General features: G+C 45.2%; 1 protein-coding gene and 1 non-coding gene across 8 annotated transcripts in view; both read right to left on the bottom strand.

Annotated features, from left to right (window-relative positions):
* Window positions 1–22,895: 22,895 nt before the first annotated feature.
* Window positions 22,896–22,998, bottom strand: LOC128112354 (small nucleolar RNA U13). The gene has a single exon (XR_008218972.1). It is a non-coding gene; the product is annotated as a small nucleolar RNA U13 (small nucleolar RNA).
* A 204-nt stretch (window positions 22,999–23,202) lies between these two features.
* Tango2 (transport and golgi organization 2 homolog) overlaps window positions 23,203–24,119 on the bottom strand; it is a 58,011-nt gene continuing 57,094 nt past the window's right edge. For all 7 annotated transcript variants that reach the window (XM_052740256.1, XM_052740261.1, XM_052740258.1 and 4 more), the window contains one exon: window positions 23,203–24,101. In XM_052740256.1, the coding sequence (XP_052596216.1) occupies window positions 23,981–24,101 (121 nt within the window). In that variant the 3' untranslated portion in view covers window positions 23,203–23,980. The remainder of the gene's footprint in view (window positions 24,102–24,119) is intronic.

Consider the following 24,119-nt stretch of genomic DNA (forward strand, 5'->3'; position numbering starts at 1 on the left):
TACCAAGAGGAACACCTCACCTCATGATGAGTAATCACCTCATAGGAAATCCCCAAGGTGTACCCCATTCCTGGGTTAGAAGGACATTTACTGTCCTAGCAGGGAAGACACAATAAGGGTTGACTACTGAATGAAATGAGGACATGACTGCACCCAGGAACGGTTGAGGAGAAAGTCTTTATTTTGGATATGAGAGAGAGGACAGCCAGAGGCATCTGGAAGAGTCCAGAGCAGAGAGAGAAAGTAGTAGACTAAGAATGGCTATTAGAGTGAGGGGGTAGGGGGGGGCAGGAGAGAGGGAGCCAGGAAAGAGGGAGCCAGGAGAGAGGGGGAGCCAGGAGAGAGGGGGAGCCAGGAGAGAGGGGGAGTCAGGAGAGAGGGGGAGCCAGGAGAGAGGGGGGCCAGGAGAGAGGGGGAGCCAGGAGAGAGGGGGAGCCAGGAGAGAGGGGGAGCCAGGAGAGAGGGGGAGCCAGGAGAGAGGGGGAGCCAGGAGAGAGGGGGAGCCAGGAGAGAGGGGGCCAGGAGAGAGGGGGCCAGGAGAAAGGGAGCCTCCCTAGAGAAGGGTCCAGGAGAGAGTCAGGAGAGGGCAAAGGGTGCATGGCTGGAATGGCAGATTTTTGTTTTGTTTTTATTTTTTTGAGACAGGGTTTCTTTGTGTAGCCTTGGTTGTCCAGGACCTCTGTACACCAAGCTGGCTTGAACTCACAGAGAGAGTGCTTCGATTAAAGGTGTGCCCACCACCGCCCGACTAAAGGGCAGATTTTTCTAGGAATCAGAAGCTGGGGTAAGGGAAGTGAAGCCCATGGGCTGTAAAGATTAAGGGTAGGGGGCAGGGTGAAAAGAGCTGCGAGGAGCTTTGGTATGCTAACAGGCACCACAGTTAGCCATTTGTCCCGAGTTTCCTTTGGACCTGACAACCAGCAGAGGCTTGGGTGCGTGTCTGCAAACCTTAAGAGAAAGCCCAATACACAATGGAAGGAGCAAGCCTGGGAATGGATGCGGAATGTGCCACTCTGAAGTCAGACCCTAAATCTCCTGGAGACACAGATCCCCCAACTAGCATGGAGAAGCTTTAGATTTTAGGAGTGGGAAATGGGTCCAAGGAAAGAGGAAATGTTTGGAGAAAAGCTACCATTTGGTACTCCAGTTGGTTTTATTATCTTTAGGCTTTAGATTTATGTATATGACTGTTTGCCTACAAATATGTATGTGTACCACTTGTGAACTGGATGCCCACAGAAGTCAGAAGAGGGTATTGAATCCCCTGGAACTGGAGTTACAGAGGTTGAAAAGTACCATTTGGGTGCTGGGAACAGAATCTTTGCCCTTTGTAAGAACAACATGAGCTAAGCCATCTCCCTAACCCCTACATCTGGCTTTATGTTTGACACTTAAGGTAATGGAAATTGCAAACATTTGTAAATATGAAGAATCTAACTAAAGCTATCTTGGTTTTACATTTCCCTCAGTGGGGATCATTCAGTATTGCTGATTTTGTTTTCTGCATGCTAATCTAAAAGTCCAAGCAATAGAACTAAATATAATAAGTGAGCAGTCTGCTTTAAGGGGAATTTAAATGTATTTAAGAGAAGAAATAAGATGGGCATGATGGCACACATCTTTAATCCCAGCACTCCAGAGGCAGAGATGGGTAGATCTCAGTGAGTCTGAGGCCAGCCAAGGCTATATAGTGAGACCTTGTCTGAAAACAAAAAACAAAAAACAAACAAAACTTTAAAAATTAAAAGGGAAGGGTTTGGGGATTTAGCTCAGTGGTACAGCGCTTGCCTAGCAAGCACAAGGCCCTGGGTTTGGTCCTCAGCTCCGGAAAATAAATAAATAAATAAATAAATTAATTAATTAATTAAAAGGGAAAGAAATTAACAAAGTTGCTAAATTACAAGAAGTTAATATGAGAGTTTTTCAAACTCTCAGAATCAAGGTATTCAAGGTCATATATTAATAAGAAAATTTTAGAGATTGTGTCTGTGGTGGTTTGAAAGAAAATGGCCCCTGAAGAGGGTGGCACTAGGATGCCTTTTTGGAGTAGGTATGGTTTCATTGGAGGAAGTGTGTCACTGTGGAGGTGGGTTTTGAGGTCTCATACATGCTCAGGATACTGCCCAGTGTCTTGGAAGATGTAGGACTCTCAGCTACTTCTCCAGTACCATGTCTGCCTATACACCACCATGTCCCACCATAATGATAATGGACTAAACCATTGAATTATAAGCAAGCCACCTCAATTAAGTGTTTTTCTTTATAAGGGTTGCTATGGTCATGGTGTCTCTTCACAGGAATAGAAACCCACTAAGACAGAAGTTGGTAGCAGGGACCAGGGTATTGCTGTGATAGGCTGGACCATTGTTTTGTTTGGAGGAATTTGTACTTGGGTACTTTGGGTTAGGAAAGCAGTGGAATGTTTTAAGCACTACATGGAAGACAGAGGTGCTGAATGTGATTTGATGGGGGCCTGGCTCAAGGTTTCAGAGGAGAGGAATTTTAGTCTGTACTCTATGGGCTAAAACCATTGGTTGCGGGGTTCTCTCAGTTATGTGAAGGCCCTGGGGCTTGCTGATAGCCCCAGATCTCCCTGTAACCTACAACTCAGTTTTCTGACTTGACTTTAGGAATCCATTCTTGAGGGCAGCTCTCTATGCTGACTAGCTTTTAAAAATAGGAGAAGATTTTAACCTAAATCTATTAGCAAGATTCACCTGCTGACACACTCCCCTTTTTTGGTTTTTTGAGACATAGTTTCTCTGTGTAATAGCCCTGGCTGTCCTGGAGCTCACTTTGTAGACCAGGCTGGCCTTGAACTCACAGAGTTCCACCTGCCTCTGCTTCCCAATTGCTGGGATTAAAGGTTTGCACCACCACCACCTGGCCTGCTGACTGTTTTTAAAAGAGAGATTTATTTATTTTATATGTAAGGGTGTTTTGCCTGAATGTATGTTTGTACACAGAAGGCAGTCAGAAGAGGGTGGCAGATCCTCAGGAACTGGAAATACAGATGGTTGTGAGCCACCAAGTGGGCTCTGGGGACCAAACCTGAGTCCCTTTCAAGAGCAGCCAGTGCTCTTAACCACTGAGCCATCTCTCCCTTTTGTTTTATTTAAGAGAAAGAAAATTTCTCCTTTATTTCTGTTAAGAATACACTCTGACTTAATGTAATTGTGTTAAGTGTACTGGTGATAACTTTTAATGTAATTGTTTTTGTGTTATTTTCTGTCTAAAACATCACAGGGAAAAGCTTAGTCTGCTCCCCAAAAATTCCTGAAAAAAAAAATCACTGAATAACAAACCTCTAATGGCTTTATTTTTATATTTTTAATTTATGGTGTGATAAAATTACTGTTCTTGACATGCCAAATTTAAAATGACTGTGTGTATATGTGAATATAAATGTTTTGAGGATAATTTTTGAACTTGAAAGCATGGCATTCATGTATATGGGTTATTATAGAGGGCATGGAGGTCCTTGTGCTCACAGATAAGCACTATCCTTAGGAATAGTTTAACCAGGAATGTTAAACATGCAGGGTTGCCCAGCAGTGGTGGCACACACCTTTAATCCCCTCGGCACTGGGGAGGCAGAGGCAGGCAGACCTCTGAGTTCAAGGCCAACCTGGTCTACAAAGAGAGTTCCAGGGCAGCCAGGACTAAACAGAGAAACTCTGTCTCTAACAACCAAAACAACAACAAAGGAAAAGGCACCTGTTTTCTGTCCAGAAGGCTGGGAATAGATGTGCTAAATAGCCTGACCTTTGTACTATCTGTAAAACCACACCTGCTCCCCAAAAGTCTTCTGTTTATCTCAGTCATCTTTCCCAGACACCCTTATCATGAGCATTACTTCCCAGTCAATAAAAACAATCTTTTTTTAGACAGGGTTTCTCTGTGTAGTTTTAGTGCCTGTCCTGGATCTTGCTCTGTAGACCAGGTGGCCTTGAACTCACAGAGATCCTCCTGCCTCTGCCTCCTGAGTGCTGGGATTAAAGGTGTGCACCACTGTAGCTGAAAGTTTTTCTGTGTCCCACCCAGTCAGCAGACGCTCAGACCCAAGTAAACACACAGAGAGTTATGTTAATTATAACTGCATGGCCATGGCTCAAGCTTTTTGCTAGCTCTTATATCTTAAATTAGCCCATAACTATTAATCTATGTATCGCCACACGTTCTGTGGCTTTACCTGCATCCCATTACATGTTGCTCCTTGGTGGCTGGCTGGAGTCGCCTCCTTTCTTCCTGTCTCTCCCTTTGAATTTCTCGCCTGCCTCTAAGCTACCTGGCCATAGGCCAAATGGCTTTATTTATTTATTTTTTTTTTGGTTTTTCGAGACAGGGTCTCTCTGTGTAGCTTTGCGCCTTTCCTGGAACTTACTTGGTAGTCCAGGCTGGCCTCGAACTCAAGAGATCTGCCTGGCTCTGCCTCCCGAGTGCTGGGATTAAAGGCGTGCGCCACCACCGCCCGGCCCAAATGGCTTTATTAATCAACCAATCAGAGCAACACAAATTTGCAGCTTACAGAAAGACATTCCCTCATCACGCCACCACCGCTCCAGCTAATAGAACCCATCTTTATGGGAGATGTCACATGTATTTTACAAATGGGAGCAGAGGTGGTTAATAATCTGGTGACCTCTGCACTATCTGTATGGCCAGGCCACACCTGGCTCCCCTAAACTTTTTTGTTTGTTTTTGTTTTTTGAGACAAGGTTTCTCTCTGAAACAGTCCTGGCTGTCCTGAAACTCACTCTTTATAACAGGCTGGCCTCAAACTCAGAGATCTGCCTGCCTCTATGTCTCAAGTTCTAGGATTAAAGGCATTTGCCACCACTGCCCAGCTTCAGTACCATTTTTATTTTGTTTGTATCTTATGTACATTGGTGTTTTGCCTTGCATGTATGTCTGTGTGAAGATGTTGGATCCCCCTGGAGCAGGAGGTACAGACAGTTGTGAGCTGCTCTGTGGGTGCTGGGAATTGAACCTGGATCCTCTGGAAAAGCAGCCAGTGCTCTTAGCCACTGAGCTCTCTTTCCAGCCCATTTACCACCTTTTGTTTATTTGTTTGTTTTGTTTGGTTTTTCGAGACAGGGTTTCTCTGTGTAGCTTTGTGCCTGTCCTGGAACTCACTCTGTAGCCCAGGCTGGCCTCGAACTCACAGAGATCCGCCTGGCTCTGCCTCCTGAGTGCTGGGATTAAAGGCGTGTGCCACCACCGCTCGGCTCGCTACCATTTTTAAAAAACATTTATTTTACTTTTATGTGGGTGTCGGTGTGTATACACATGAGTGTGTGCAGGTGTCCACATAGTCCAGAAGAGGGCAACAAATTCCCTGGATCTGGAGTTACAGGTGGCTGAGAGCTCCCATGATATGGATGCTGGGAACAAAATTTATGTCCTCTCCAAGTGCATCAAGTGTTCTCCAGCCCCCACTCTTTAGTCAGGGTCTCACTATGTAGCCTTGGCTTACCTAGACCTCACTGTAGACCAGGCTGGCCCTGAACTCACATAGATAACTTGTCTCTGCCTCCCAGTCACTGGAATGGAAGACATTTGCCACCATGCCTGGCCTGTGAGTCCTAAATTTTCTAGTTAACTCATAAATGTCTCATTTTAGCAAGACCTGACTTCAGACTTAGAATAACCTTTTATTCCCCTGCCCACAGGAGGTCGTAGCAGGAGAGCAGCAAGAAAGAGGGCAGATAGGCAATCGCTTGTAGGCCCTGCAAACACCAAGGCCAGCAGAGTGTCGATCTTCAGGAGGCAAGACAGGACTCAGTAGCCAGTGTTAGTTCAAACTTCTAGAATCTGACTCCAGGCAGTTTATTTTTGACATATTTAAGTACAGTGCAATTTGAAAAAAAGTTTCTTGGTAGTAATTCACTCAATCCATGTGCCACAATAAAGCTTAAGGAGTGAATACATTGAAAACCTTTGTAAAGTCCACACGACCTCTTCCATAAAGATCGTTTATATAGATTGACTACATGTGACATCTTGAAGGGCCTGGGAAGGATAACTGAGATCAACACAAGAGTCCAGAAGAGCCGGGCAGAGGTGGTGTATGTCTTTAGTCCTAGCACTGGGGAGGCAGAGGCAGGCAGATCTCTGTGAATTAAAGGACAGCCTGGTCTACAGAGTTCCGGGACTGCTAGGGTTATTAAACAGAGAATTCTGTCTCACAAAACCAAAGGGGGAAAAGTATTTAAGGGGTTGGGGGTTTAGTTGAGTCATAGAACACTTACTTACCTAGCAAGCACAAGGCCCTGGGTTCAGTATTCAGCTCTGAAAACAAAAACAACAAACACAAAACAAGGTAAAGTAACTGTCACACACAACCATTGCCCGGCAGTTGTTGGATCAGCATATGCAGCTTGTTCAACGGGTCAGGTGGAGATGGTCTCTCGGACCTCGGAACAGCACAGAGTACTGCTGGGACTGTGCGGCCTGCAAGCTCTGTCTCTCTCAGAATAGGAATGATTCTCTTGGCGGTTTTTAGTTTCACTTTATTAGTTGCACACGGGACAGATGTGATCATTCCCAGAAACCCTGTTTTGTTTTTTTTTTTTTCTCCAGTATTTTCCCTAAAATACTTTGGGAACTGATGCTTTTCAGGTTTCTTATCTGGAAATAGCAGCTGTTACTTGATTCAGTGCTGACAGGATCAGAGGCAATAAAAGATTAATGGGCACACAGAAGAAAGCTGCTCAGGGGACATCAGTGCCTTATCGAAGTTTGCCCTTGTCGAGAGGCTGAGGTGTGCAGGACCCTTTGGTTGGACAAGGGAACAGTGTTGGGAACAGGCAAAAAGCACCTTAAGTACTGCCATTTGACTTCAGACTCTGGTTTACCTGTAGGGTGAATCAAAGTTCAGGTTCCCAGGCCGTAGGGGAGCTGGAAACCTTTCAATGGCTGACCCACCTCACCCTTAAACCACAGAACTAGCCATTATGCATCTTTAGTTCTCTAGAAACATCATAGCTGTTCCTAACAACAGAAGGAACAAATGAATCTGATTGGTTGGACTGAAAGGCTTGCATTGTATATCGGTTGACAGTGATGGATCATTCAAGGAAGACCCTAATCTCTAAATCCTGATTGGTGAAAACTCTAACTGTAACTTGGCAACCAATGTTTGTGATTTTTGTGCTTAAATACTTGTTTCAGCTGGCATTCGGGTCAGTTGAGCTCCGGAGTCTGTTCTGCCATCCAGATCAACCAGCCCCCCACTTCCCCGCTCCTTGTACTTCCCTGTGTCAAGTCTGTGGTAACCTCTTGTGTCTGCTTGCGTTGATTCGGAGCCTCAGACAACAGTTAAGTTTTGAATGATGTTGCTCTTGAGAATATGTGCCTGTGTTTACCACCTTTTAGTTTCGAAAGGACAGGGTTTGCCTGGCTTACTATTTAGCCAAGTTAACAAAATGCTCAGGATTGTTTTTTGTTTAAAAGTTGTTTTGATGTGAAAGTTGGGAGAAAAAAACCTGTTTTTTTCTGGAGGCTAATCCTGGAGGGTGGGAAAAACATGCTTGTTTTGAAGTATAAATAAAAATGGCTCCAGCTATTTGGGGCTCAGGGCTTGTGTGAAACTTACCCAGCGGCCAGACACCTCCTTCCTCACGCTACCCCTTCCCCATCTCAGGACCTGAACCCAGCTGAGGCAGAACATGGCAGGCAGTGGTGGCACACATCTTCAATTCCAGCATGGGAGGCAGAGGCAGGCAGAGCTCTGTGAGTTCCAGGACAGCCAAGGCTGTAATACAGGGAAAGCCTGTCTCGAAAAAACTAAAAACAAAACAAAACAAAAAAAACCCACAAGAATAACAGACACTCTAGAACAAGGTGAACTAGGATGAAAAGGGATTTTAAAAAAATTAAAATTATGGGGAAGGGAACGAGACGTTAAGGAGTTAGGGCCATGGCTCTGAGCACCAAAAACTGAGATATTCCTATTTAGAAACTGACTTGAAAATGTATTATCTGGTCTCTTTGTCTTTGCTAACTTTGTTCAGCTTCAGCTATTTGGATAAACTGAGTCAAATAAGAAACTTTTATAATGATACATTATAAAAGGAAAAAAAATTAAGACCCATGGTCTCTCTATGGGCTGCATTATGATTTGGTATTAAAAGAGCTTCAATTAAGAATTATAATTTTTTAAAATTCTTTTTTTTAAAGATTTATTTATTTATTATGTATACAGTGTTCTGCCTGCACATATGTCTGCGGGCCAGAAGAGGGCGCCAGATCTCATTACAGATGGCTGGGAGCCACCATGTAGTTGCTGGGAATTGAACTCAGAACCTCTGGAGACCAGCCAGTGCTCTTAACTGCTGAGCCATCTCTCTAGCCCCAAGAATTATAATTTTTTTTTTTGTTGTTTTTTTGTTTTTCGAGACAGGGTTTCTCTGTGTAGCTTTGCGCCTTTCCTGGATCTCACTCTGTAGACCAGGCTGGCCTCGAACTCACAGAGATCTGCCTGGCTCTGCCTCCCGAGTGCTGGGATTAAAGGCGTGCGCCACCACCGCCCGGCTAATTTTTAAGGCTATAATTAGAACATTCAGGTTAATAGTCAGCCACCCTATAAATGATCAAATTCTTTGACATGCTCAGAACTATGCTTGTAGTCATTGTTATGAATTATGCATGTGTGGAACACCTTGTTGTTGTTTTTAAACAGTTTTTGTTTTTTATTTTGAAGACAAGGTCTCCTGTAACCCAAATTGACTTTGAACTTTTATTTATTATGTATACAGTGTTCTGTCTGAATGTATGCCTGCAGGCCAGAAGAGGGCACCAGATCTCATTACAGATGGTTGTGAGCCACCTTGTGGTTGCTGGGACTTGAACTCAGGACCTCTGGAAGAGCAGTCAGTGCTCTTAACCTCTGAGCCATCTCTCCAGCCCCCCTTGGTTTTAAATAATAAGCAGCGCTGGTTACCTTTCTAGGAAAGGTCAGAGGCATGACAAAACCCAGTATCAGAGTTTTATTAGGAAGAAGGGAGGGACAGAAGAGAGTGTGGCCAGACCTGGGGCAGAGACATGTGCAGGAGAGAGAGTGGGGGGCTGGGGGAGAGCATAAGAGGAGGGAGGAGTCTGTGTCCGGCCTTTTAAGGATTCCCCTGCACACGCGCAGGTGGGCTTACGGAGCTACACCATGCATGCACTGACTGCGGGACCACACTGCGCACATTTGCACAATCATGCAGCGCACTGATGATATAAGACATAAGATCCCTTACTTAGCTACTGAACTGTGCATGTGCGGTCATGCAGCTGGAGGAGCGGCAGAATCCTAACATTCTAGACTTTTTGTCTATCATAAAAAAGCAGGTGAACAGGAAGGAATAGGGGTATCCTTTCTCCCGGGAAAAACTGCTTCCAGCTGACTTGGTGGGCATCGGTTGACTCTTGGGGGGTAGGAAAGGGGGCTTCTGAGGTAGACAGGCATCCTGGGATGGTGGGCTGTCCTGCTGCCTTGGACCTGTCCATCATCCCTCTGGGCTTGGGACTCTGGCTGCTTGTGTCTGGGAGACTGAAGCAGATCCGACCTGTCCAGATGGATTGAAGCTGGTTTCTGGAGCTTAGAAAAAAAGTTGAACATATTGAGAAGCAGCCATGAGAAAATTAAAGTCTTGGGCTGGTGACCATTGTAGTGTTTACTACTCTGCTTATATTGGTTAGTGTTAGAGAGAGAGAGAGAGAGAGAGAGAGAGAGAGAGAGAGAGAGAGAGAGAGAGAGATTTAGAAGGTGTTTTTAATTTTTACCTGAGATAAGCTTTATCAGAGACAGATTATTTTTATGTTTTATAAAATCTTTATTGACAAATAATTCACATAGTATACAATTTGCCTGTTTGCAAAATTTGATAGACTTTAGTCCAGCATCCTCATAGGCCCATGACACCATCACCACTTTCTATTTTAGAACATCACTGTCTTCAATTTCATACACACATATAATGTGTGGTGATTACATTCCACCTTATTTTTTTAAATGAACATAATATTTGCAATTGTAACCATTTTTAAAGTTCACAATTCAGTGGCATGAATTACATTCAAGATAGAGACAGATTATTTTAAGTCACCTGTTTCCTTTATTAGTTTGGCATCCAGGAGACACAGATGATCAGCTGTTGAGAGTATTTAACAGTAATAGATTGTTATATTAAAGTCTGTTTTTACAGAGCCCAAACCCTTTTTGGTCTGGGGGTATAAATACCTTTTGATTGTTACTGGTATAAATACCTTTTGATTGTTACTGTTCCTTTTCCTTACCGCCTGGATATAGCTGATGATCCTTGGACTCCAGGTGATCCTGTAACAATTAGCTGAGTAAGTTAGTTAGAAGAGGGAATCAGGAAGAGAAAAGCTTATGGAGTGAGGCCTCATTCTTCTGGAATTGATGACAAGGCAGTGGATCCTGGTGTCCTCTGGAACAGAGAGATCAGGGCCCTGTCTGTGTCACTGTACATGGGAAGCACTGCTGACCGGTCTGGAGTGAGGCACATGGAGGGGGCAAATGAAATGAAAGCTCCTACCTTAGCTGGAAACTCTCTTCCCATTAGGTACCCCTGAAAGCACAATTAAGTCTGGTGCAGTGGGTAAGGCTGTCCCTCTACCCCAGCCATAGGGAAATGAGAAGGAGAGGTGAGACCCCAAAACTCCCTCAGGATTGATTAAGTAGCTCAGTGTCCAACAGGAAGGAAATGGATCGCCCCATGCTGCATCCTGGGTTCCCTGTGAGCCCATGGCCAAGCCTAGGATGTCTGCGGGAGGTCTTTGTTTGATGTCCCCATGCCACAAGGTACACGGGTCAGCTGACCAGTTATCTCTCTAGGTGGCACTTTGAACAAGGCTCAATTGATGGCCCAGCAGGGTACACACTAACCCACGTGGCTTTCTAAAACAGGGACCTGGAAGCCCTTATGCATCTGCTGCTTAGATAGCGTGTGCCAACATTTGGCAATTTTGTTCATGGGCTTTTTCATCTCTCCCATAGCACACCTTAAATGCCACAGCTGAGACTTCCACCTGTGGGGTCAGGAGCCTTGCTCTCCAGATGCTCAAGTTTAGCCTTGATGTTGGGAAGCTCTGAGAGACAAGAGATGGATTTTATTCCATGTCTTGAATTAGTTTTTTGTTGTTGTTGTTTGTTTTGTTTTTTGATAGTTTGATGGTTTGAGGACAGCTTTAGGAAGACTCGCCAGGAGGCAGGTTGTAAATTGATCTCTGGCTAGAGAGCCATCCAGATTATTATGATTCCAATGTGGGTCCTGATCATAAACTTATTTGCATGCATCCTAGCCTGCTTCCAGACCTGTCCATGCTTAGCGGCCTGTCTGGTACCGAGAACAGAGCCGAGGTTCTTTGGAGTCACAGATTCCTCACTTGGGAATGCAAGTGGGCAGGAGAGAAAGACTCAGAAATGGAGGGTTCAGAGCTTAGGTAAAAGCGTGGGGATAAGGTAACTCTTTTCATTTGCCAGTTTGCTGGCAGAAGTTAGATAATTCCCGTGAAATATTGGGGTTCAAGCAGCCATTACATGGCCAAATTTACTGGTATCTGGGGATATTTAAGGAATTTCTCAGAGGAGGAGTGGAACCACGAGAAGAAAGTCCCATGGCTGCAGCCGAGAGAAAAAAATAAAAAATTAAAATAACAAACAGGATCCCAGGCTCCCATCTCAAGCATCCCCAAGAGCAGGCAATCTGTGGACCGGCATAAATTAACAGCACAAGTTACCCCACCAGTCATCATGGGAGGGGCAAGGGCTGGGGGTGTACATACTGGGGGACAGAAGAGAGTGTGGCCGGGCCTGGGGCAGAGAAATGTGCAGGAGAGAGAGTGGGGCCCGGGGTGGGGCCGGGAGTGGGGGGGGTGGGGGTGGGGGTGGGGGGAGCAGAAGAGGAGGAAGGAGTCTGTGTCCAGCTTTTTAAGGATGCCCCTGCACATGCGCAGGTGGGCTCACGGAGCTACACCACACATGCGCTGATTGCGGGACTGTGCTGCACGCATTTGCACAATCACACAGTGCACTGATGACGTAAGATGTAAGACCCCTTGCTTAGCTACTGAACTGTGCATGTGTGGTCGTATAGCTGGAGTGGCAGAATCCTAACACTGCTGAATGGCCAGGCCAGTGTATCCCAATCATGCAGGGAACCATGCTGGCATGCTGGGTTGGGCAGATGCACACCATGAGGGCATGGCGGCAGCCAGTAATTCACAACCCAGATGCTATATCCATGTGGAGAGTTTATTATAATAGAGAGATGAAGAGAAAGATAGGAAAGAGAGAGGGGGGTTCAAGGGGTGCACACCACATGGAAGGAAAAGCGAAAGAGAGAGAGAGGAAGGGGCGGAGTTTTTCTTTAAAAAGAGGCTTTTACATCAGGATGCAGGGTGGCGCCAAGGGGCTGGTCAGAATATTAACATTATAAAAAGAAGTGAGTTATGGGAGCAAGTGGGGGGAATAAAAGTGCTGAATTCCTTTTTTTTTTTTTTTTAAGATTTATTTATTATGTATACAATATGCCTGCAGGCCAGAAGAGGGCACCAGATCTCATTATTGATGGTTGTGAGCCACCATGTGGTTGCTGGGAATTGAACTTAGGACCACTGGAAGAACAGCCAGTGCTCTTAACCTCTGAGCCATCTCTCCAGTCCAAGTGTTGAATTCTTGAGGCTACTGGAAGCTGACAAGGGGCAAAGTGGGGCAGGGGGACCCAGAAGTCATTCATGGCAGAAGATCTCAGGAACATTCCTTGAGGGAGCTGAGGAGGCAGGTTGCAGCAGTGATGTTTGATTGCTGGTTGGTGATGCACACCTTTAATTCCAGCACTTGGGAGGCAGAGGCAGGTAGATCTCTGTGAGTTTGAGGCCAGCCTGGTCTACAGAGCGAGATCCAGGACAGTCAAGGATACACAGAGAAACCTTGTCTCAAAAAAAAAAAAAAAAAAAAAAAAGGCCGGGTGGTGGTGGCGCACGCCTTTAATCCCAGCACTCGGGAGGCAGAGGCAGGCGGATCTCTGTGATTTCGAGGCCAGCCTGGGCTACCAAGTGAGTTCCAGGAAAGGCGCAAAGCTACACAGAGAAACCCTGTCTCGAAAAACCAAAAAAAAAAGAAAAAAGAGAAAAGAAAAGAAGAAAAAGATTTGAGGTTTATGTAAGTTTTAAGAAAATAATAAAACTTTGAATGCCAGGAGATCGTGTAGTGCACACTTTTAATCCCAGAACTTGGGAGGCAAAGGCAGGTGTATTTCTGAGTTCAAGGCCAGCCTGGTCTACAGAGTGAGTTCCAGGACAGCCAGGGCTACACAGAGAAACCTTGGCCTTTGACTAGCATTCCAGCCTTCCTGGGCCTTGACAACAATGTCCAAATTTCAGCTGAGAAGCAGTTATAGAAGAAAGTACATTGCCCCTTGTCCTCAACAAAAGGCTGGAATATTAGGTCTAAAGGAAACTGGGAACACAGTGGAAGGGACCACACCTTGTCATCCTGACCATCCCTACTTCTGTCAAAGTAGATGGTGTTGGTATCTGGATATATATATATATATATATATATATATATATATATATATATATATATATATATATATATATATATACATATATATCACTCCAGGTCAAGTACATCACTGGGGGTGATAAACTGCAGAAAAATGGACCGTCACCGAGGCCTGAGAAGATCCACTAAAGATAAGACTGGCGTGGGTTACAGACTAATAATGTTACTTTGTGTGACTATGTTCCCTCCTGCTCTTTCATGGGATATATGTCTAGATTCCCTGTAAGAGCAAATGCAAAACCTGCCATAAATGTCTCACAGCTCCTGATCACCACTTTGTCAGGTGGACATTCCTTCACTCTCCTCTTGGCTGAAACTGTTCAGTCTGTATGTGATGATGGACTGCATCCCTGCTTGCTCTTTGGCATATGCATCCAGCCCCAAAATTTTGGATCTTAGTATGCCTATTTCCCTAGATGTTTGTTTATGACAGTCAGCAGGGAGAGAGACACTTGTATTTGCAAACCTTTCTAGTCCTCTGGGGCAGAGAAATGTGCAGTTCCTCTCCTCATCACCCTCCTAGCAAGTTTAGGATTGTGAACAGCAGCAGCCACTCTTAGGACAACGGCCACGGCAATGGTCGGATGGTCGGATGGCAACTACAAAAACTTAGGATGTCAAATAACTCTGGATTTATTTGCAGTAGAAGAATCTATTGCAAAATTAGGAGAACAGGTTGACTCATTAGCTGATGTGGTCTTACAACATTGTAGGGCACTTGATCTGCTTTTTGCAGAACAAGGAGGTTACTGTATGGCCTTGGGGAAACTTGCTGCTTCTATGCAACCACTCAGGAATTATCAGGGATAATGTGGCCAGACTTGAAAGCACCTCACAGAGAGGGAATAGCCTTACCAGGAGGAAATAAATGGCTCCCTGTAGCTGGAGTTTTCTCCAGTCTTGCCTGGCCCACACGTCAGGACAAATCTCTCTCACCCGCCAGTCCCGCAGCTGCTCAAACCCAACCAAGTAAACAAACAGAGACTTATATTACTTATAAACAGTATGATCATGGCAGGTTTCTTGCTATCTAGTTCTTATATCTTAAATTAACCCATGTCTATTAATCTATAAGTTGCCACATGGCTCGTGGCTTATCGGTACCTTACATCTTGCTTGTCATGGCAGCGGCTAGCAACGTCTCTCTGACTCAGCCTTCCACTTCCCAGAATTCTCTTCTCTCCTTGTCCCACCTATACTTTCTGCCTGGCTAGTGGCCAATCAGTGTTTTATTTATTAACCAATCAGAGCAACACATTTAACATACAGACCATCCCACAGCAGCTCCCCATTTCTTTTTCAGGTTCTTCCAGGCTAGTAACACTACTGTCAGCCATCACAGGGCCCTTAGCTCTCCTGCTCCAGCTGATTATGGTTGGCCCCTGCATCATTAATGCCTTAACCAGGTACATAAATTCCCACTTAGGACTGATGATGGTAAGTAAGTCCCAATATGAACAGGTACCCATCACAGAGTCAAGGATTTGACTTAGGGTTTAACTCAACAGGGGAATGTGATGGCTAACTTTATGTTTAAAAGTTTAAAGTCTCTGTGCTTAAGAGAACTAAAAGCATCTGGGCGTGGCACACACCTTTAATCTCAGCATTCCAGAGACAGGCCAGCCTGGTTTACAAAGCGAGTTCCAGGGCAGCCAAGACTACACAAAGAAAGCTTGTCTCAAAAAACCAGAGAGAGAGAGAGAGAGAGAGAGAGAGAGGAAGAGAGAGAGAGAGAGAGAGAGAGGAGAGAGAGAGAGAGAGAGAGAGAGAGAGAGAGAGGAGAGGGGAGAGGGAGAGGGGAGGAGAGGGGAGAGGGGAGAGGGGATGTGGGATGTTCTGTATGGCAAATGTGTTGCTAATTAGTTAATAAATAAAACACTGATTGGCCATTGGCTAGGCAGGAAGTGTAGGCAGGACAAGGAGGAGAATAAAGCTGGGAAGTGGAAGGCTGAGTCAGAGAGACGCTGCCAGCCGCCACGATGAGAAACAGAATGTGAAGATACCGGTAAGCCACGAGCCATGTGGCAAGGTATAGATTAATGGAAATGGATTAATTTTAGCTGTAAGAACAGTTAGCAAGAAGCCTGCCATGGCCATACAGTTTGTACCCAGTATAAGTCTCTGTGTTTACTTGGTCGGGTCTGAGTGGCTGTGGGACTGGCGGGTGACAGAGATTTGTCCTGACTGTGGGCCAGGCAGGAAAACTTAAGCTACAGAGAGGGGGAGAGGGGAGAGGGGAGAGGAGAGGGGAGAGGGGAGAGGGGAGGAGGGGAGAGGGGAGAGGGGAGAGGGGAGAGGGGAGAGGGGAGAGGGGAGAGGGGAGAGGGGAGGAGAGGGGAGAGGGGAGAGGGGAGAGGGGAGAGGGGGAGAGGGGAGAGGGGAGAGGGGAGAGGGGAGAGGGGAGAGGGGAGAGGGGAGAGGGGAGAGGGGAGAGGGGAGAGGGGAGAGGGGAGGAGAGGGGAACAGGAACTTAAAAAGGCAAAATTAGACTTCCAAATGTTAAGGGCTGTTAAGGGTTAATTTTTTTAATTTTTTATTTTTATTTTTTTACTGCTTGTGGTGGTTTGAAAGATGCAGGGTTTGAAGTTTGCCCAGCTGGTTTTCAGGCTTGCTTTGGTTCAGTATTTCCTCACTATGCTCCCTTTCCTGCATTTTGGAATTGTAGTGTATGTCCTGTGCCATCATACGTTGGAAGTATGTGATGTGCTTTTTATTTTGATTTTTACAGGGGATACAGTTCAGAGATTGCCATGTATCTCAGAAGAGACTTTGGACTATGAAACAAGTTTGAGACTGTTATAGACTGGGGACTTCCATCTTTTTTTAGACAGGGTTTCTCTGTGTAGTTTTAGTGCCTATCCTGGATCTTGCTCTGTAGACCAGGCTGGCCTCAAAACTCACAGAGATCCTAATTGTACTAATTGTCAAACGGAAGGCTGGAAGGGTGGCTCAGCAGTTAAGAGAACTGGTTACTCTCTTGCATCCACATGGCAGGTCACAAATGTCTAACTCCGGTTCCAAAGGATCCAATTCCCTCTTCTGGACTCCCTGGGCACCAAGCACCCATGTGGTGCACAGGCATTTAGGCCAAACACCCATACATATAAAAATGTCCTTAACCAGACACTCCCATTAGTTCTAAAATTACGATTTACCTCTTAATTAATTTTATTTTTTTGAGACAGGGTCTCTCTACATAACTTTGGCAGTCCTGGAACCAGGCTGACCTCAAACTGACAGACCCACCTGCCTCTGCTTTCTGAGTGCTGGGATTAAAGGCATACACTACCACACCTGGCCTACCTCTTGTACTGAGAGCCTCAATGGTCTCTATATATGTATCAATTTATTAAGGGGTTCTATGGGGAAAACAGACTCACTGATACAAAATGAAGCAACACGGTTGCCTCTTTGTCTCCCAGGGAAAGATGGGGAAAGCTCCAGACCAGGTCTCCAAACCATGCGCCAGGAAACCTTCCACATCCAAGAGAGAGCTTTTGACCCTCTCCCCCCTCCCTTTTAATAGGTCACTGCCTCTATCAGGACAGATAGCCCAAGGGCATGGGCAGAGCAAATTCCCACAACAACCTCTTAATTTTTATTTTTTAATTTTATTTATTTATTTATTTATTTATTTATTTATTTATTTATTTATTTATTTTCGAGACAGAGTTTCTCTGTGTAGCTTTGCTCCTTTCCTGGGTCTCGCTCTGTAGACCAGGCTGGCCTCAAACTCACAAAGATCCGCCTGTCTCTGCCTCCCGAGTGCTGGGACTAAAGGCGTGCGCTGCCGCCGCCGCCGCCGCCACCACCACCACCACCCAGCTATTTTTATTTTTTTAACATAAAAACAGGTTATAAACTGGAAAATATTTTCTCTGTAGAAAATAGTATAAATGGGGCTGGAGAGATGGCTCAGAGGTTAAGAGCACTGACAGCTCTTCCGGAGGTCCTGAGTTCAATTCCCAGCAACCACATGGTGGCTCACAACCGGCTGTAATTTGATCTGGTGTCCTCTTCTGGTGTGTAGGCAGAATACTGTATACATAATAAATAAATAAATCTTTAAAAAAAAGAAAATAAGTATAAATGATAACATTTCCTAATTAGCCCTTTTAAGCCAAGTAATAGCTGAATTATACATATAAATATTGATTAGATTCTGGGATACAGAAGAAACCCATCTTCATATGTTCAGAGAGCTATGTTTTACTTAGGTTGTGTAAGTGAGATTCCTATTCATCTCCTTCATTGTTTGATTTACAGTAGACATCAGCTAATCCATATTCTAAAAAGATTTTAGCCTCCCCTCTTGAAAGTACGGCCAGCATTTTCTTTCATCAGCTTGATATAGTACAAATTCTTATCCTAATAGTGAAATGTTTCACTAAAGCTTGCCCAGTGATTGAGTAAAACCAAAACTTATTATAAGCCATAGTCATCCTAGGGTTCTCCCTGCTAGGTAGCCTCCCTGGATCTGTGGGTTGCAGTCTGATTGTTCTTTGCTTTATATCTGGTATCCACTTATGAGTGAGTACATACCATGTTTGTCCTTCTGAGTCTGTGTTACCTCACTCAGAATGATATTTTCTAGTTCCATCCATTTGCCTGCAAATTTCATGATGTCATTGTTTTTCTCTGATGAGTAGTACTCCATTGTGTGTATGTACCACATTTTCTTAATCCATTCTTCAGTTGACGGGCATCTAGATTGTTTCCAGGTTCTGGCTATTACAAATAGTGCTGCTATGAACATAGTTGAGCATGTATCTTTGTGGTATGGTTGAACATTCCTTGGATATATGCCCAAGAGTGGTATGGCTGGGTCTTGAGGTAGATCGATTCCCATTTTTTTGAGAAACTGTCATACTGATTTCCACAGTGATTGTACAAGTTTGCATTCCCACCAACAGTGGAGGAGTGTTCCCCTTGCTCCACATCCTCTCCAACATAGACTGTCATTAGTGTTTTTGATCATAGCCATTCTGACAAGTGTAAGCTGGTATCTCAGAGTGGTCTTGATTTGCATTTCTCTGATGACTAAAGATGTTGAGCATTTCCTTAAATGTCTTTCAGCCATTTGAGATTTGTCTTTTGAGAGTTCTCAGTTTAGCTCTGTAACCCATTTTTTAATTGGATTGTTCAGTATTTTGATGTCTAGTTTCTTGAGTTCTTTATATACTTTGGAGATCAGTCCTCTGTCAGATGTGGGGTTGGTGAAGATCTTTTCCCATTCTGTAGGCTGTCTTTTTGTCTTATTGACCATGTCTTTTGTCCTACAGAAGCTTCTCAGTTTCAAGAGGTCTCATTTATTAATTATTGCTTTCAGTGTCTGTGCTACTGGTGTTATATTAAGAGGTCACTGCCTCTATCAGGACAGATAGCCCAAGGGCATTGGTGGAGAGAATTCCCACTACAACCTCCTAATTTTTTTTTTTTTTTTTTTTGGTTTTTCGAGACAGGGTTTCTCTGTGTAGCTTTGCGCCTTTCCTGGATCTTGCTCTGTAGACCACACTGGCCTTGAACTCACAGAGATCCACCTGCCTCTGCCTCCTGAGTGCTGGGATTAAAGACGTGCACCACCACTGCCCGGCATAACCTCTTAATTTTTAAAAGACTTATTTTCTGTGCATTGGGTGCTGGGAACTAAACCCAGGTCCTCTGCAAGAGCAACAAGTGTTCTTGACTCCAGATCCATCTCTCCAACGCCCACAAGAGACTTTTGAACCTGGTAACTAAAAATTCAGAGTTGGTTACAGAACCTTCCCACAGTGAGTGCTCAAGAAACAAAGAACAAAATGAACAAAAACTAAAAGCAATATATTTCATTGATTGGAAAAAAGACAACTCATCAAAGACTCACTTCACTCTGGAGGAAAAGGACCCTACCCTGCATTTCTAAGTACCTCCTATGTTACAAAACTTGAGATTAAAATTTTATCTATGCATCTCTTACCTCTGACTTGTGTCAGATGCTTCTGACAACACATCCACATGGCTTTAAGAGTGAGTCATGCTCACCTTTGATCTCACTGATAAATGAGTACCCTAAGTAACTGAGTTTGAAACTCCCGACAAGCCAGGCATGGTCACCCGCACTTTTAATAACGGTACTGGGGAAGCTGAACAGGCCAAGCTCTGTGAGTTCAAGGCCAGCCTAGTCTACATAGTGAGACCCTGTCCAGCCTGGTCTACAGAGTGAGACCCTGTTTCAAAGAAACAAAACAAACAAACAAACAAAAAAAAAAAAAAAAAAAAAAAAAACCTCCTCTGACAAGGTTTCTACAAACTCTCACTTTTTGTATTTCTTCAATGCATTTAAATTTATACATTTTAAAAATTGTCTAGGACATCCTAGATAATAAAAAGGCAATCTTGGTTTTAGTAAAGCTGCTAATGTCCTTTTTGTTAATCATATCTTTGTTATGGCTGTTGCTCACTCAGACCTTTTCCTGAGCCAAGTCTTCATGTTTAAAAGGCTCAAACTTTCTTTTTTCCTTAGAGACAGAGTTTCTCCTTGTAGCCCTGGCTGTCCTGGAACTCACAGAGATTCTACTGTTTCTTCCTTCTGAGTGAGTGCTATTATTATTATTATTTTATATTTGTGTATTCTTTTTTTTTTTTAATGCCGAATGCTGTTTATTGAAGGAGGGAAGAGGTCTTAAATACAGGCTTACAGCACAATGTTAGAACCCTGGAGGGCAGAAGTTCGCTACCCATGTTTTACAATCTTGCATTTAAGCTGTTGACGCCCATTATGCAGGATACACAGACAAGGAACTTCCCTTAAGCATTCAGGAGGGTGGAACCCGGCAGAGAATTAGCATAGGGAGGATATCAAGATCAAGGTCAGCAAGCAAGGCAATAGTTACCCAAAATGGGGGCCAGGGACCTACAGGTCCCCCTTTTACTAAAAAATGAGCTTCTGACTTAGGTTGCGTGGGATGTCAGCAGGTCAACTTACCCGTCATGGAGACACTTGCCCAGGCCACACAGGAGCTCTGTCTTAGGTTGGTGAGCGCCCCCCAGGCATTACCTGTCTCTGAATACTCATTATCATACAGGCTCAATTGTGTGTGAGCTGCAGAGTTAACTGCTGCCAAAGATCTCAAAGTGGCTGGGCTTGCAATCTGTGTGTTCGACACAGAAAAGACCAACAGAAGTCCTAATCCACCCATAGCCAGTAGGCTAAAGGCAACTGAGCCATTCCCTTCCTTAATGAGCCTTACTGCAAATTAGAGTCCTTTTAAGATGGTATCCCAAAAGCAAATGGAACTTGAGTTTATAAATTTATAATTTTCAAAGCCAATCGAAATGTATATAACTATTGAATTAAATTTATCATGCCCAATAGAATGAAAGATTAACTAACTGTGGTAGCTATTTTTGCTGCCAGGGTCTCCACTGTGCTAGCTGTAGTAAGCAATTATGAAATGGTAATCCCAGAAACAGTAGCAGTGGTGTCTGCCACTGCTATAGCAGCAACAACGGCAGCAGCAATGTCAAATTCTCTTCTGGAGTGTGTGGACATCCACTGGCATGGACACAACTCCAGGAACACAAACCGCCAAGGCCCATTTTTCTTGATCCCAGCACAACTTAGGCTGGCAGCTCTTCTGGAGCATCCAAAAGCATGGCTACAGTTCCTAGGCTTATGTTAATGCTTGCCAAAGCTGGCCATATTGGGCTCTCAATTCCCATTGGCATCAGAAGGGGAGAGTTTTTCATTAAGGCCCAATAGGTCTCTGTCATGTTGGGTTTCAGCAGCAGCCACAGGGTGCACACAGTGCTCAGGAATCCAAAGAGGAACCTCATTGTCCTGAGGAAAGACATAAACAGAACCCGGGCCCACACCAACACCAGATCGGGTCTCCTCCAAGTGCTAGTAGAAAGATCCTTCCATTGCTCCAGAAGTGCTATTATTAAAAGCCTGTGCTACCACACCAGACCAACTTTAATGTGTGTATGTGATGTGTTTGAGTGCAAGACACATGTGCCACCGAATGCATGTGACAGAGAACTCAGGAGTGGATTCTTCCTACTGTGAGTTCCAGGGACAGAACTGTAGTTTCAGCAAGGACTTTTCCCCTCCAAGCATCTCACTGGTCCAAGATTTCAACTTTAAACAGGTGTCTTCCCAAGGCATGGTCAATCAAAGAGGGCTTCACTTAATTTGCAGGACCCGAGCTTAGTTCTCAGAACCCTTGTGAAAAGGGCTGGGTGGAGTGGCATGTGTTTGTGATTCCACAAGCAGAGGGGCCAATTCTTGGAGTTCACTGGCCAACAAGCCTAGCTTACTTGGCAAGTTCCAGGCCAGTGAGGGAGGGAGGGAAGGAGAGAAGGAGGGAGGGAGGGAGGGACGGAGGGGAGGGTAGATAGTATCTGAGGAATGATGCCCTAAGTTGCCTCTGACTTTCCTACGTGCATGTGTACATGTACTAGCACAAAAAAAAGACTATGGGCCGGGCGGTGGTGGCGCACGCCTTTAATCCCAGCACTTGGGAGGCCGAGCCAGGCGGATCTCTGTGAGTTCGAGGCCAGCCTGGGCTACCAAGTGAGTTCCAGGAAAGGCGCAAAGCTACACAGAGAAACCCTGTCTCGAAAAACCAAAAAAAAAAAAAAAAAAAAAAAGACTATGGTTTGGATACTTGAGGGAAGAGCTCTTCAGGCTTAGGGTGTGTGTGTGTGTATGTCATGTGTATATATGCTGATTTCACAACCCAGATAATAAAAATCTCTCTTCTGTCCTTCCATAGGAGGCCACTGAGAAGCTTCAGGCAGACTTGGGGCAGAGGGCTCTATGGCAGGACAAGGGTGGACATCTGAGGGGTTCTCCATGAGTGGAAACCAGATAGAACACAGGTGGCAGGATCTACAGCACCCTGTGGAGACTCCGCCAATGTGATCCTCAGCACCTGCTTCTTCCCAGGCCTGGGTGATGTGCTTTGTCACCCATTTCAGCCTTGGTGTCAACCAAGCATTATTTCTCGTGGACCCCAAAGGAGGGTGCTAGAGGATGGAAAAGTGAAGCCAGGCTGACTCTTCACTAGATGGACCAGCAGCGCATCCCATGCAGTCTGGGACACCCAGATCAGATCCATGCTTGGCTCATTATTCTGAAATGCTAAGACAAAGGTGGCTGCAGATGTACAAGGGAGCCTGAACTGTGGCTTCTTGCTGGCAGGGTGGAGGAGCCTGGTTCCCAAGGCCCAGGGCTAAGAACATCCCTGGACCTCTAACTCATCCATTGCCATCATACTCTGGCCCCAAGACCCACAGGCTACCTCTTCTTCCAGGGACTCTTTTCCCCCTTCACTGTCAGATGGGTAATGTTGCAATGTCATACCCAGGTTTGTGTGAGTCACATGTTTTCCAAAGGCATGGATACCTAATCATCATGCTTATGAACCAAAAAGGATCCTAGGGACTCCAATGAATCCTTGGTGATGGCAGTTCACCCTGTAGTCACAAATAGGTTCTCTCACACCCTGGCCTCTGCCAAAAGGCAGACTGGCATCCATCAGTGCTCCAGGGGTTATGTACAAAGAAGAAAGATCTCACCCACCATGACAGTTCCAGTTCTGACTGTCGCCACCACATGAAGGAAGAACTCTGAAACACCCTTACCCATCATAACCTCAAAGTTTTATTATCAACAGCTCACATTCACGTTCCTATGAAGTCCAGCTAGTGAAGAGGGAGATGGGAGATGCAGGGGCCTGCTGAGTCACTTGCTGAGATGGTCCTGTAGAACCCACAATGCCTGCTGGGCAAGCAGGGGTCTAAGGGATCCCAGGGCCCACACAAGGGGAGTGACCAATGCACACAGGATCCTCACGCATGCAGAACCACAGAGCACACATGGGATCCCCTAACACATTCAGAGCTACAGGATCTCCGACTGTCTCCATTTTCTGTCGATGTGGGTTTTTCTTGTGCCTGATTCAGTTTCTAACGACCAGTGCTCCTGCAGGAGCATGTCTACCTACCAGGAACTGGAGCACAGTTGTGCTCTGCATTCAGGAAAGGCAAGGCCAGTTGCTATAAAAGCTGCTTCTGCTGTTTGTTCAGGGAAGAGACCATGGCCAAACATGTCAAGCGAGAGGTACACCTCTGCTACTCAGTCAGACACATGTGTGTGTACATGGTGGTGGCGGTGGGATTGAGCATGAGGTGCAGTCACATGTTATGACACACCTAGGCCTGACTCAGACCTAGTGTTCAACTCTGTCATTCCCCACTGGCACAAAGACAAACCCTGAGCTGAGTATGAGGTCAAGTATGGGTAACACACAGATCAGATGATCCTGGTCCTAGGGATGCTGGCTGATTCATGCAGCGTGGCCTTGGAAGGTTCCTGTCTATGCTGGCCCTTGAGGTACAGCATCCTAGCAGTGGGGGCTAACTCTGTAGTGTGAACTCATGGGTGTTAGTCTCCCAGCGAGAGGTGTCTTTGTCCAGCATGCTTCGTTCTGTGAAGGTCACATGGCCATCTGCATCCACAAGGATGATGGTGTTGGTTCTGAAAGAAAGCATCCTT

This window comes from Peromyscus californicus, unplaced genomic scaffold (genome assembly GCF_007827085.1).
Source record: "Peromyscus californicus insignis strain IS unplaced genomic scaffold, ASM782708v3 Scaffold_16__1_contigs__length_79575227, whole genome shotgun sequence".
Taxonomy (NCBI): Eukaryota; Metazoa; Chordata; class Mammalia; order Rodentia; family Cricetidae; genus Peromyscus; species Peromyscus californicus.